Source organism: Mchenga conophoros, linkage group LG4, assembly GCF_057382185.1.
Source record: "Mchenga conophoros isolate Kocher_MC1m ecotype Shallow Benthic linkage group LG4, M_conophoros_male_GT1.1, whole genome shotgun sequence".
Classification (NCBI taxonomy): Eukaryota; Metazoa; Chordata; class Actinopteri; order Cichliformes; family Cichlidae; genus Mchenga; species Mchenga conophoros.
In genome coordinates this window covers 3,870,217-3,884,683 of record NC_140529.1, presented here as the reverse complement: position 1 = coordinate 3,884,683, position 14,467 = coordinate 3,870,217, and the positions used below count along the sequence as shown (strand labels likewise).

Below are 14,467 nucleotides of genomic sequence, written 5' to 3'. Positions count from 1 at the left end.
GCCTCCATTCGTCAGGCGGACACCCCGTTTGACGTAGGGAAAAACAGTCGTCTGGTTCCGATGTTCCGTGACACTGAGGTCGATAGCTACTTCGAGTCGTTTGAACGAATAGCCACGGCCTTGCACTGGCCACGGGATTCATGGGCCATTTTGCTCCAATGTAAGCTGGCGGGTAAGGCTCAAGAAGTTTGTTCCTCGTTGTCAGCTGAGGACAGCTTGGACTATGACAAGCTGAAAAGGGCTATCCTGCTGGCCTATGAGCTGGTCCCAGAAGCCTATAGGCAGCGTTTCCGGGGGTTGAGAAGAGGTCAGGGTCAGTCCTATCTTGATTTCGCCAGGGAAAAAGGTGTTCTTTTCGATCGGTGGTGTGCGGCCTGCAAAGCCACTGACCTGGCTTCGATCCGGGAACTAATGCTCATAGAGGAATTTAAGAACTGCATTGCTGAGCGCATCGCGGTATATATTAATGAACAGAAGGTTTCCTCGCTACAGCAGGCTGCGACGCTGGCTGATGAGTTCGCGCTCGTCCATAAAACCAGTGTCGGTAGGTGTGACCGGCGCGATGCCCCAGTGAAGGCTAGCGAGGTGCCAGTTGCACAGCACCCAAAGAGTGAGGTACTTGTGTTTCGTCCCAAGGCAGACCGAAAGTGTTTTTTCTGTTTTAAGTCTGGCCACCTGATCGCAGATTGTGAAGCTTACAGACGGAAACAATCAGTCTCGTCTTCACGTAAACCAAAAGGGGTTGGGCTGATTAAAACCATGCCTCCTGTCAGTAGGCCCCCTTCCCCTGAGACCCCGGATGAGTGTTTTAAGCCTTTCATTTTTAAGGGGATAGTTTCGCTTTCTGGTAAGACCGAGGATAAGCGTGAAGTGACCATTCTGCGTGATACTGGTGGCTCACAGTCCCTCATACTAGCTAGTGTGCTTGAATTTAATGAGAAGTCTGACTGTGACTCTAGCATCATTGTAAGAGGTGTTGGGATGAGTTTTGTGCCTGCTCCCCTCCATCGTATCTGGGTACAGAGTGAGCTGGTGAGTGGTTTCTTCTCAGTGGGTGTGCGGCCTTCTCTCCCGATTAATGGGGTGGATTTTATAATGGGAAATGATATCGCGGGTGGGAAAGTTTACCCTACCCCTGAGGTGACCAGCAATCCTGTTATAGAGCCTGTGTTAGATGCCCTCAGCCTGCAGCACCCGGATGTGTTCCCGGTGAGCGTTCTGACTCGTTCACGTGCCCAGCAACAAGGTGGGGGGGTTGATTTGTCAGATTCAGTGATCGGCTCTATTCTAGAGAAGGATGTGATGCCCTGCACCAATGAGGGAGATAATGGAGCCTTAGAGTTAGCTCACAGTGTGGTTGAGCCAGCTCCTGTGTCTGGAGCTCCTTTTCTGCTCACCCGGGAAGCACTTGTGACGGCTCAGAAAGAAGACCCTTCATTAGTTCAGTGTTTTACCGCAGCAGCTCAGGATAAGGGAGGTGAGGGGAGCAAGAGGCAGACATTTTTCGTTTGGGAAGGTTTATTGATGCGCAAGTGGACCCCAAGGCCTGGAGAAGACTGGAGCGTAGTGCGGCAGTTGGTGGTTCCGACCAGTCTGCGGTGGCATGTGCTGCAGTTAGCACATGATCACGCATGGTCAGGTCATTTGGGTGTCACTAAAACATATGACCGTATACTGCAGCATTTCTTTTGGCCGGCAATGAAAGCAGATGTAGTGCAGTTTTGTAACACCTGTCACACTTGCCAGCTTGTGGGTAAACCGAACCAGGCGGTGCCCCCCGCCCCCCTACGTCCTATCCCTGCTGTCGGTGAACCTTTTGAGCATATCCTGGTAGACTGTGTTGGCCCCTTACCAAAGACGCGGGCAGGGAATCAGTTCTTGTTAACCATAATGTGTGTGTCCACTCGATACCCAGAGGCGATTCCTCTGCGGAAAATCACGACAGCAAGCATTACCAAAGCACTAGTCAAATTCTTTACCACCTTTGGCCTCCCGAAAACCGTGCAGACAGATCAGGGTACCAATTTCATGTCCAGGGATTTTAATCGGACTCTACGGTCCCTTGGAGTTTCTCATTCTGTGTCTAGTGCTTACCACCCAGAGTCACAAGGTGCACTGGAGCGGTGGCATCAAACTCTCAAGGCGATGTTGAGTAAGTATTGCCACGACACTGGAAAAAGCTGGGATGAAGGGGTCCCTTTTGTATTGTTCGCTATACGTGATGTGAAGCAGGAGTCTTTGGGGTTCAGCCCAGCTACCCTGGTGTTTGGACATGACATGCGGGGTCCGCTAAAGGTGCTGAAGGAGAGTTTTCTCAGTGGTTGTGTGCCTAAAACTACTGTGATGGAGTTTGTAAAAACATGCAAGGACAGGTGGCAACGGGCTACTTTGTTAGCAAAAGAGGCTCTCTGTGTATCCCAGGCAAACATGAAAAAACGATGTGATCAAAAAGCAGTGGAAAGACAGTTCCAGCCTGGGGACAAAGTTCTTGTGTTGTTGCCCGTGCCCAGTTCTGCCCTCATGGCTCGTTTCTCAGGCCCCTATGTGATAGTGAAAAAAGTGTCTGACACCAACTATATTCTCAACACCCCAGAACGCAGAAGGAAGACTCGCCTATGCCATGTCAACATGTTGAAACCATACCATACCAGAGACACCAGCATGACAGAATCATCAGACACTGCTGGGACGGCTGTCCCCGGTTCAGTCCCTGTTGCCCTGCTAAGTGTTGAAGTTAAGGGTGATGATGATCTGGGTACCCTTTCTGAGGGACAGCAATGTGGGCGGTTGTCAAATTCCGTTTTTTTAGCTAAGGCCGAGGCCAACCTATCTCACCTTCCTCCGTCCCAGTGTAAAGAGGTACTTGACTTGCTGCACTCCTACCTGTCTCTTTTTAGTGACGTACCCTCGCGTACCCACGTTTGTGAGCATGACATTGACGTTGGAGACGCAGTCCCAATCAAGCAGCATGCATATCGTTGCCCCTTCGCCAAACGTGAGGTCATGAAAGAAGAAGTTGAGTACTTAGTAGAAAACGGCTTGGCACAACCTAGTTGTAGCCCCTGGAGCTCCCCATGTCTACTAACACCTAAGTCTGATGGCACACCCCGTTTCTGCACAGATTATCGGAAGGTAAACGCTGTAACGGTCTCTGACTCTTTTCCACTTCCTCGTATGGAAGACTGCATTGACAGCATCGGCCCTGCCAAATTCATCACCAAACTCGATCTCCTTAAAGGCTACTGGCAGGTGCCTCTCACTCCCAGAGCTTCAGAGATTTCCGCATTTGTCACCCCTGACCACTTCATGCAATACACAGTAATGGCCTTTGGCATGAAAAATGCCCCAGCTACTTTTCAACGACTGATGCAGTTGGTGTTGGGAGATGTGCCCCAGTGCAATGTGTATCTAGATGATGTGGTGCTGTACACAGACACATGGGCAGATCATATGTCCCTTCTGAGGACAGTGTTTCAGCGGCTAGCCGAGGCCTCGTTGACCCTCAATCTCGCTAAGTGTGAGTTTGGTAAGGCAACCGTCACTTACCTAGGTAAGCAGGTGGGGTTTGGGCAGGTCCGCCCAGTGGAGGCGAAGGTTGCTGCAATCCTGGACTACCCGAGTCCAGCCACCAGACGGGAACTAAGGCGGTTCCTAGGGATGACCGGATATTACCGGTGTTTCTGTAAGAACTTTTCTGTGGTCGTGACCCCGCTAACCAAACTGTGTAGCCCAAAGGTGCCTTTTGAATGGTCAGTTGAATGCCAGCATGCCTTTGAGTCGGCAAAATCTCTTCTGTGCAGCACCCCTGTATTGGCAGCTCCAAACTTCTCTCGCCCCTTTAAGCTAGAGGTCGATGCCAGTGCCACCGGAGCCGGGGCAGTCCTGCTGCAGGATGATGAGGAAGGTGTGTGCCATCCGGTCTGTTATTTCTCTGCAAAGTTCAAACCCCATCAACTGAACTACTCTACCATAGAGAAGGAAGCCTTAGCTCTGCTTCTAGCTCTGCAGCACTTTGAAGTGTATGTGGGCTCCAGCGCTTCCCCGGTGACCGTGTTCACAGACCACAACCCCCTTGTTTTTCTGAACCGGATGTACAATCACAACCAGCGACTGATGCGCTGGGCACTCCTGGCCCAGGATTACAATCTGATGATCATACACAAGAAAGGTACTGACAATATAGTGGCTGATGCGCTCTCACGCAGCTCGCAATAGGTTGTTGTTGTTGTTATTTTGGTAGGGCTTCAATGTAAGGGGGGGGGGAATGTTACGTTCTGTGAGGCTGTGGGAGTGTGTGGGTGGGGTGTTTGCCCACTCTCCCCGCCTCCACCCCTCTTGCCACTCCTACCCCTCTCTGTCTCTCTCACTCTCCTCTCTCCCCAGGACACAGCTGCTGCTGATTAGCCTCGTTTGCCACCTGACTCCAGTCAGCAATCATCCTCTGAGGCTATTTAAACTGGGGATGAGCTGTGAGCAGGGTGGCTTTTTCCTCGGTGGCTCTACGCGGTTCTGTGCTAGATTTTGGACAGACAGCCTCTTTCTGACCGGTGAGCAGACGGGCTTGTGGGCCCTGAGAGTGTCTCCCCGTGGTGGGGAGTAGGGTAGGAAGTGTGGGAAGTGCCTCCTTTTTTATTGTGTTTGTTTGGTAGTCCTCCTGCCTTTCGTGGCTGCGAGCGTTTTCTTTGTTTCTTTGGCGTTATTGGTAAGACGGCGTTGCCGGCCCTTTAAGTTAATGGTAACCTGTACCGTTTTGTAATAAAGTTTTATTGATGCAGAACAACTCTGTTTGTTTTCCTTTTTCATTCTGATTCCAGACTCATTTGTTACTGGTCCCCTCTCTCACATGCCTAGACCCCTTCGGGGGGAACGTAACAACTATAGATCAACTTAGTTCAGAATATATAAAGCATATAAACAGTTACAGCAATATGATGCAACAAACACAGCAGCTACTGATCCAAAATACTCAAAGCTTCATAGAACTGAAACCAACATTTATTTTAGTTCCATTCTGCTGCTGATACAGACTTTAGGTTTCTGAACATTAAACTTGTTGCTGCCTTTCATAGTGTGTAGCTTGAAGGCCCTGAGTACTCTGAGTACTTTCTCCCACACTGGAAACACTGGGATGATCACATTATGTGAACATTACCTAATAAGACTGATTCAGCACAGACAGTTATGTTAAACTTTCCTAGCAGTCCTTCACAAACAGGGAACAGTCTGTCTATTCTCTCCATCTGTCAGCTGCTGCTGGCTCTTCCTCCTCCTCTTCCTCACACACTGCTGAGTTTGTCCTGGTGGATCATCAGGGCTGCAAAGCCTCACAGATGATGTGCAGCAGTGGGTCCCTCAGTCTGTCCTCACTCTGGACACTTGCAGTCGTCACACATGGAAATCAAATGTGTGATAAGCTGCAGGATTCAAACACAAGTGTAACTTATAAACACACGTTCATACTTTTATTCCACAATCAGAGAGAAAGAAACAGAGAGAGAGTGCAGGACAGACAGACAGGTGACAGTCTCAGGTGTACACACTGCTACAAACAGGAGGATTTAGTGTTTGTGTTATTACGAGTGTAAACAAGAAGAGTTCCAGATGGTGCAGTGGACACATGTGTGACTGCTGTGATTAAAGCATCTTTCTTTCAGCTTAACGAGTGAACCGTCAGCTCGTTCAAACACACGTTAAAGTGCGTTTGGCTCGACACCACCGAACAGAGGCAGCAATATAACACAGCTCACATTAACAGTGCAGTGGATCCTGCTTGTGCCGTGATGTTCAGGACTGCAAACCGAGCAGCATCACTGACTTTCAGCTTGTTGTGTTTGTGGATATATGACTGACTTTAATTATCCACAAAATCATCACATTCTCTGTCAGATTAAGGTCGACTATTGAACGGCGTATATTTTAAAGGCTTTAAAACCAAGTTAACGCTGAAAGTACAAACATCACTAATGTCACATAACTCTGCCGACAAGGCATAGCTATGGCTATGAAATGCTCTTTGTGTATCACTTCTTCATTATGAAAGATGTCATTAATGCACTAGTAATGTCTCATCTGGAGTATTGTTCAATCATTTGGTCAGCAGCTAATAAGACAGATCTTAACAGACTTCAGTTAGTCCAGAATAAGGCGTCCAGATTAGTGTGAAGATGTTCATACTATACTAATATTGATAAAATGCATAATAACCTTTCTTGGCTTCCTGTACAGGCTAAAATATTCTATGGCTTACTTGTAGTTCTAAAGAAAGCAATTCTGTTAAACACACCACATTTATTCTGCTCAGCTGCAGTATCCAGATGAAATACATCATCATATTACACAGTTTTCAACAAGCTGCAATTTAGTAAATGCTCGAGTTAAAAGTAACATTTTGTAAAACTGTTACATTTAGAGCAACTTTTAAGTGGAATAAGTTGCCTTAAAAAATTAGAGAATTATTCAAAACTTCAATGAACACTTAAAAGCCGATTTACAGAGCTTTTAGTTGTTGTAAATATTGTAAGACATGATTTGTTTTTGAAATTTGTGTAATGTGCCTCAATGTTATTGATATTATTATTATTGATTGCTTATATTTGAACAATTGTGAAACCTCACTGTGGATGTAAGAGTGCAATTATGTGGATATCTTGAATCCACTTTATTGTGTAATATTTTATGTGAGTATTTGACGGAAGACGAGCAACATCTGTTGTGGAAGCTAACGGGGTTCCTTTAGAATAAACAAACATAGGATTTATTATCACTGAATAATTCTGTATAAATCTATACAAATTATAGAAATATGTAATAGGAAACAACAAAATAATCTAAATTATAAAATAGTGTGTGTGTGTGTGTGTGTGTGTGTGTGTGTGTGTGATTTTAGTGTTTGAACAGTCATGAATTATCTTTAACAGCAGGTTGGATGTAATGTGTTAGAACTACCAGCAGGTGGGGATAAGAGACCTTTAAGGTGTTTGGTGCCACGCTCCACCTTCAGGTTTAAAACTAGTGTTAATGGAGTTTGAAGGCTGAGTTTGTTCCACGACTGCATTTCACTCACTGCCTCTGTTTGTATCTCTGTCACTGCAGGACCAACATGGAGCCAGAAGTCAGCGCTCTCAGGAGGCCGACAAACCTCACAGAAGAAAGGGAGAGAAAAAACACACCTGTGACGAGTGTGGGATGGAGTTTACTCTGAAGGCTTCACTAAAACAGCATCAGGTCATCCACACTGGAGAGAGACCGTTCAGCTGTGAACAGTGTGGAAAGTCTTTTTCCTGGATGCGTTGCCTAAAAACACACCAACTCATCCACAGTGGAGTTAAAGCGTACAGCTGTGATCAGTGTGGCAGAGCTTTTACTCGCAGTAGCCACTTACAGAGGCATCTAGTTACCCACTCTGGAATTAAGCCATACAGCTGTGATCAGTGTGGCAGAGCTTTTACTCACAGTAGCAGCTTACAGAGTCATCTAGTTACCCACTCTGGAATTAAGCCATACAGCTGTGATCAGTGTGGCAGAGCTTTTACTCACAGTAGCAGCTTACAGAGTCATCTAGTTACCCACTCTGGAATTAAGGCATACAGCTGTGATCAGTGTGGCAGAGCTTTTACTCACAGTAGCAGCTTACAGAGGCATCTAGTTACCCACTCTGGAATTAAGGCATACTGCTGTGATCAGTGTGGCAGAGCTTTTACTCGCAGTAGCAGCTTACAGAGTCATCTAGTTACCCACTCTGGAATTAAGGCATACAGCTGTGACTTGTGTGGGAAGTCTTTTTCCTTGAAGCGTTCCCTAAAAAGACACCAACTCATCCACAGTGGAGTTAAAGCGTACAGCTGTGATCAGTGTGGCAGAGCTTTTACTCGCAGTAGCCACTTACAGAGTCATCTAGTTACCCACTCTGGAATTAAGGCATACAGCTGTGATGAGTGTGGGAAGGGTTTTACTGAGAAGGCTAAACTAAAACAGCATCAGCTCATCCACACTGGAGAGAGACCGTTCAGCTGTAACATGTGTGGAAAGTCTTTTTCCTTGAAGCGTTCCCTAAAACAACACCAACTCATCCACAGTGGAGTTAAAGCGTACAGCTGTGATCAGTGTGGCAGAGCTTTTACTCACAGTAGCAGCTTACAGAGTCATCTAGTTACCCACTCTGGAATTAAGCCATACAGCTGTGACATCTGTGGAAAAACTTTCAGCCAGAGAGGGAGACGAAATACACACCTACGCATTCACACCAGACATGATGTGTACTGCTGTGAACAGTGTGGCAAATACTTTACAACAGACGCACAGTTACAACAACACATGTTTACCCACACTGAGGAGAGACCTTATCAATGTGACCTGTGTGAGAAGACTTTTAAATCTCCACATGACCTGAGACGACACCAACAGATCCACACCAGAAAGAGACTCTACAAGTGCAGCTACTGTGAGGTATGTATTTATATTGTTTTCTTGTCATTTTAGCCTGACTGTTTGGAACAACTCTGCTCATTAAACTGTGTTAGCATGTTAGCAATTCTACTGCATGGAAAAGCAGCTCTGAGTGATTATTCAGATTTTCCTTTCAGTTATGATTTTAGTATTACTGTAGTATTATGGTGGTAGTATTGTAGTTATTGCAGCCCAGTAAACTGAGTGTGTTAACTGAAACAGTCAAATGTAGTTGGACGTCTGCAGAGATGCTCTTTATTTCAGGCGACGTTCAGGATACAAATGTTGAAGGACTGACTTACACTGTCTTTGTGTCTTTGTTTAGAAGCAGAGCGACACAGATGGATCCAGTTCTCAACCCTGTCATCACTGTGGTGGTGGGAAAGACTTTCTTTGTGACCTCTGTGGAAAAACTTTCAGTCAGCAAATTACCCTAAAAGTACATCAACGTAGACACACTGGAGACAAACTGAAATACTGCAAAGAATGTGGGAGAAGCTTCACCACATCAAGTGGTTTAAAACGACATAAACTGATTCACAGTGGGGTTGAAAAGCACCTCTGTGATCAGTGTGGGTCATCCTTCACTACTGAAGGTCATCTTAAATCACACGAACGAGTCCACACAGGAGAGAAACCACACAAGTGCAGACACTGTGAGAGAAGCTTCTCACATTCACATAATCGTAACAGGCATGAACGTACGCACATGGAAGGAAACTACAGCTGTGACCAGTGTGACAAGAGCTTCAGGAATCTCAGTTCATACTCTGCACACAAATGATCCCACGTTACTAATAAACTGTTTCACTGTTACCAATGTGCCCAAACATTCATCTCATTGTCTGCTCTGTGCAAACATCAGCGCGATCACTCAGGGCTGAAATCACTCCCATCACTGGATCACAGTGAATCTGAAGACACAGAAAGATCCTCTGGTTTCTGTGTCAGACTCAAAAAGCTTGAGATCAGGCTCCACAGAGTTCAGATAGAATCTCCTGTAAAAATCTGATGAGGCAGCTGTGAATCAAACTCTTCCCCTAGTTCCATTTTAAGCTTTCAAAACTGTCCTACTGTAGTGTTCATGTCAAGTGGTTAGCTTTCTTTTCATCAGTTGGTTGAAAACTCTGTTTCCTATTATAAAGTTTTTGTTTTAATGTATTTTGATCCACATAAATGTTTTCTTGTTCAGGTTCTTTATGTTATTGAATCTTGCAAATGTTAAATAAAAAATTCAAATGTAAAATATCTTCACTGATGGTACAAATAAACTGTCCTTTCAGCTTTAGCTCCTAATTTATTCATTATTTATGGATGTAGCACAGCAGCCGTCTCTTGATTAACACATGGAGGGCTCGGGATCTGATGGTGTCGTCTCCCTAATTTGCCCACTCAGTAAATCTCACTCATGGCCAAGAAATTGAAATAAACCTTGTTTCCCTGCTGGATAGTGATCCACTGTAACTCTGCTCCTCCTTCCTGTTTAGGATTTCTGTGGCTGAAGTAAAATTCCCTCCATCCATCACTTATCCCAGCTAACCCAAAGTGAAATAAAGTTTTGCTGGTCTTAAAAAAGCATTACAATAATGGGCATTACCAATGCAAACTGAATGATACAGAAGATGAAAGAAGAGACTTTGATCAGTTAATAAAGCTCATGATCTGGATTCATTGTGGCTGCTACACAGATACTTCTGGGTCACTTCTCTCAGTTAGGAACCTTCCTCACCAAACTGACTGTTGGACCACACCCCTGGTTTCATGAGAAATTGTTTCAGCCATGATTTCTCTTCCTGTATTTCAGAGTAAAGACTGAAGTGACAAATGGAAGCATGTTTAAAAAACACAATGTGAGAGAGACGTTGAGGTCCTTAGAAGTTACCCTGGGTTTTTCTGTCACCCTGCTAGATGTTACACACCTTGTTATTGGACTGGTTTCTACTGCTGGACTACTCCTGCGGAGAGTAACAATACTCTTACTAATTAGCTCCCTTTCACACCTTTGGGGATATTTATTTTTGTGTTTGCAGCGCTGTGAGCCAGAACAGCGAGAGAAAAATCTGCAGCAGCGACGAGCCGAATGCTTACGTGAATCGCAGCAGCTGCACATGTGCTACGCTGAATTAGAGGATATCTTTGCTCTGGATTTCTATTTCTACTTTTTCATTTCTATATGATTCTTCTTGCATCTAAACAAAGATGATTCAATTTGCTAAATGTTGATGGCTCTTCGTGCTCGGGTGTAAATGAGACGTAATATTTGCTCTTGGTTTGGTTCTCCTGTACAGAACCTTGCAGTACAACAGAAACCTAAAAACATTATTTGTAGTTGTTATTCTTAGTTGTTCTGCTGCCTAAATACCACAGGGTCTGATTATGAAGTTACTGAGCTGCACATACGTTACGACCTGCTTAAGTTCGAGGTCACAGCGTCTGTAGAGCAGCTGGAACATAATGAAGTCTACAAGGTTAAAGTTTTCTCTTCAGTTATTGTTCTTTCTGCTGCTTGGTTTGATGGATCTGAGAGCTTTTGTTTTTATTATTGTTATTATAATTATCATGAATATTTTACTCTCTAGAAGCTTTAAAATAGTGTTTGTGTTTGAAAAAATTGATTTAAGAATTGAACAGAAACATCTGTCCTTCTGAAAATGGCCCAAAGGCACGGAGACAAAGTCAAAGGATGCAACCTGTAACTTTCTCTTCCTTCATGTCAGGACCATCATCCATGATTTATATAAAATGCATATAGCAACAGTAGCACTTTAGTTTGGACTTTATGATTTCTGTAACTGGAAAATATTATTTTGTTTAAAGACAGAAGTGACCGCATAGTTGCAACATCAAAGGGAAATATTAATTAATTAGCATCAAGTATATTTGTTGCTTAAGCGTTTGCACTATAACTTAAGTAGGATTATAACTTTTAAGGAAGGAAAGATTTCAGATATTTAGTTCACTGTTTCAGTTATTTTATATGAAATTAAAACATTTACGTTGGTCAAATATGATGCTCTAAATCAAATAAAAGTTTGAAAATAAATGATGTATTTTTAAATGCTGCAACAAATGTTCACAAAAAGTAACTATAATTAAAACCAGTTAAACAAAATCAAATGTTTGAATCATGCTTAACCAAATGCCAGGCTGGAGAGCTGAACCTAAAGTATACGTAGAAAGATTTCAACATCTGAGCAGTTTTTAATGTTTTTATCACATATAAATGTCACAGCAGTGGGTCCTGGCCCAATGCTTTGTGTTTTTGCTTTTCTTTGACTCTTGTTTTTCTTGCTTTTTGTTCTTCTTATTTATCAGGCTCTCAGTAATCTTAGTTCTCCCTCCCTCAGTGTTCATTTCAGCCTGTGTTTAGTTTCTGTTCCCGTGTCCCACGTTTCATCGTTTCATGTCGAGTCAGCCCTGTCTCTCTGTTTCCTGTGTCTCCCCAGTCAGCCCCGCCTCCCTCGGGCACTCATGTGTGATACAGAGTAATAAACCTGACTACATTTGCTACACTCTCTTTATTACCTGTTACTTTAAAATTCATACACTAATTATGTCTGCCCATCTCTCTAATGTGAAGGTCAAAGGTCAACATCCCAGTGACATAAGAATAATCCCAAAGGGGCAAAGGCAGCGGTTAATTTAGCATAATTAGCATTAAGGGTACAGCAAGGATATACTTTTACCAACCCGTTCTCACTCCCGACGCGTAAAATAATGACGATTTGTCACGTCCCTTAACTTCTCATGCTGACGCCTAAGGTACCCTTCCACGTTTTTATGTGACGCTGTGGGTTGTCAATTCATTCCAATATGAACGCGCTCGCGGCGATCAGAGACGCTTCGAGCAGAGGCTCCAGCCATCCATTTACTCCAATAATAACCCCGTCACGGCGAAACATGACGTCGTGAAGCACAATCTAACTGGAGACCCGGGGACCCTCTCCGCGAACGGGTTTTTCTCCCTAATTTAATGCTTTCTTTTAATGACATCGTTAACGTTTCTCAACAAAAACACGTGAAAGTATCACTGATAATTCAACAATAAAATGGCTTCATGTTGTGGCCATCACACAGTGTTTTCCAAACTGATTCACGATCTGAAAGTGCTCAGATTTAACGTACATAATCCTTTGTTAGGTTTATTAACTAAGCTGTAGTGCCTCTGCACCTCACTGTACAATACCTTGTGCAATACTTTTTGTAAATAGTCAACAGTGCAATAGACTCAATACTTGAAATGTGCAATTCACTTGTATTTTTATTTTTTATTCCTATTTATTCTATTTATCCCCTTTGTATATTTTATTTATATTTGTCTCTGTATTTATATGTGTGTGTGTGTGTGTGTGTGTGTGTGTGTGTGTGTGTGTGTGTGTATATATATATATATATATATATATATAACAGTTCTGTAACTGTAACTTCGGTCGTTGCTGTGCTTTTTTTGGAAGTCGAATTTCCCAGAGGAACCCACCCGAGGGATTAATAAAGTTCTATCTTATCTTATCTTATCTTATTATTTTCATTTCACACGTAAAACACATTTATAGATTCATTCACCACTCCTGTTAGTTTTGGATGCACTCGGCTCCAGCCAATCAGACCAATTTACGCAGACGCACTAATCCCGTAACTGCACACTACCCATAATCCTCGACCGCCGTCGCTATGGGAATGAAGATAACAACAGCTTGGTGCTACCCGTTATTCCTTTATTTACTCTAAAATAATAACCAGCGATAATACGAAATTAAACTGGCCCAGTGTTTAATTATGTAATTAAAAATTGCAAATTTTAGTATTTTATTTTTTACAAATTGCAATATTTATCTACAGCGCGCCTTTAGCGACACGTCAACAGATCTTAAGCAAGGCGATTGGATGGTTTTTACTGCAATGCATCTTGGGAGTCGCAGTAAATGTATCTTTCAACTCACGGTCCTGCAGCGAAGTTTTCGACTGGACACGAGGCAGATCCTAGCTAAGTAAGTTGTGATAAACTGTGGGTAATTTGCATGTTCACTGAAATATAAATTTCAGTGATATTAAACTGATATTAAACTTGAAATGTTTTCACAGAGCAGTCTGTGTACCAAGAGAACTACTTCTGCAAAAGTTTATTTAATTTTTTTTGTGACGTATTCTCATGTGTAAGACACTTGCTTGGCCACCCAGCTAATGTTAGTACTGCTCTATTTTAGCAATGTATCTTTTCTGTAATCAATTCAGGTTTTTTTTTAACCCTATTCACGTAATTAACTCAATATTAACGACTTTAATCTCGTAATTGATTTTTTTTCTAAATATGGTGTAATACTGCCTCGTAACATAAGTTATTTCTTTGGTCATAAATTATTTTTGTAATCATTTCACCAAAACAGACCTGAAATAATCCCTACATGTTCCATTTTCATTTGCAGAAATGACAAAGCCAAAAACCAAACCATGCCCTTCCTGTCAGGGCCCAAACACAATAAAAGGGCAGTGGTACGGGAGAACGGACGAGAGCAACTGGGGTCAAGCGAAGGGACGGCGCTTTGTCCGGTTTTCTCCCGTGCACGAGAAACATGAAGAAGCTTGCCTATTTGTCTCTTGCTTTGCAGTGTAATTATATTGTCTTCAACGTTCCAGCGGATAGGTACAAGCTACAAACCTATCATTAATTGGTCCTTCGATGCCGGAGCCCTGGAGTCGCATTCACCGAGGGGAGGAGAGGCACGCTGGAAGACTGACGTCAGCCAGGAAGTTCCTGTGGATTCGCGGTCTGTCTTTTCTCCTCGATGAATGACGATTGGCGGGACTCGAGGCTGATATTACACTCTAAGCAACGCCAAGTAAGTTTAAAGAGGCCGACTCTATAACCGTGTCGTTGTGCAGTCTCCGCCATTTTGTGAGGCGTTGAGAAGTTCGCTGCTTTGTGGAGCGAAACCCGGGTTCCTTGCTACTGTGTGCAGCAAGAGGTTCCTTACCGCTTTGTGGGGTAAGAGGTTCCTCGCTACTTTGTGCAGCGAGAGGTGAG

General features: G+C 43.7%; 1 protein-coding gene and 1 long non-coding RNA gene across 2 annotated transcripts in view; one reads left to right on the top strand and one right to left on the bottom strand.

Moving 5' to 3' along the window:
- LOC146575304 (uncharacterized) overlaps positions 1–14,467 on the bottom strand; it is a 429,876-nt gene that overhangs the window by 390,415 nt on the left and 24,994 nt on the right. The gene's annotated exons all lie outside the window — the stretch shown is intronic.
- Positions 4,416–9,733, top strand: LOC146575306 (uncharacterized). Its single transcript, XM_085269959.1, has 3 exons — positions 4,416–4,547; positions 7,093–8,445; positions 8,771–9,733. Exons 2-3 carry the CDS (start codon positions 7,186–7,188, stop codon positions 9,227–9,229), a joined length of 1,719 nt encoding a protein of 572 aa, XP_085126085.1. The 5' UTR covers positions 4,416–4,547; positions 7,093–7,185; the 3' UTR covers positions 9,230–9,733.

Coding starts and splice junctions, on each gene's coding strand:
- LOC146575306 (XM_085269959.1), top strand. CDS start 7,186: ATGGAGTTTACTCTGAAGGCTTCACTAAAACAGCATCAGGTCATCCAC. Junction 8,446..8,770: donor ACAAGTGCAGCTACTGTGAG/GTATGTATTTAT, acceptor GTCTTTGTTTAG/AAGCAGAGCGACACAGATGG.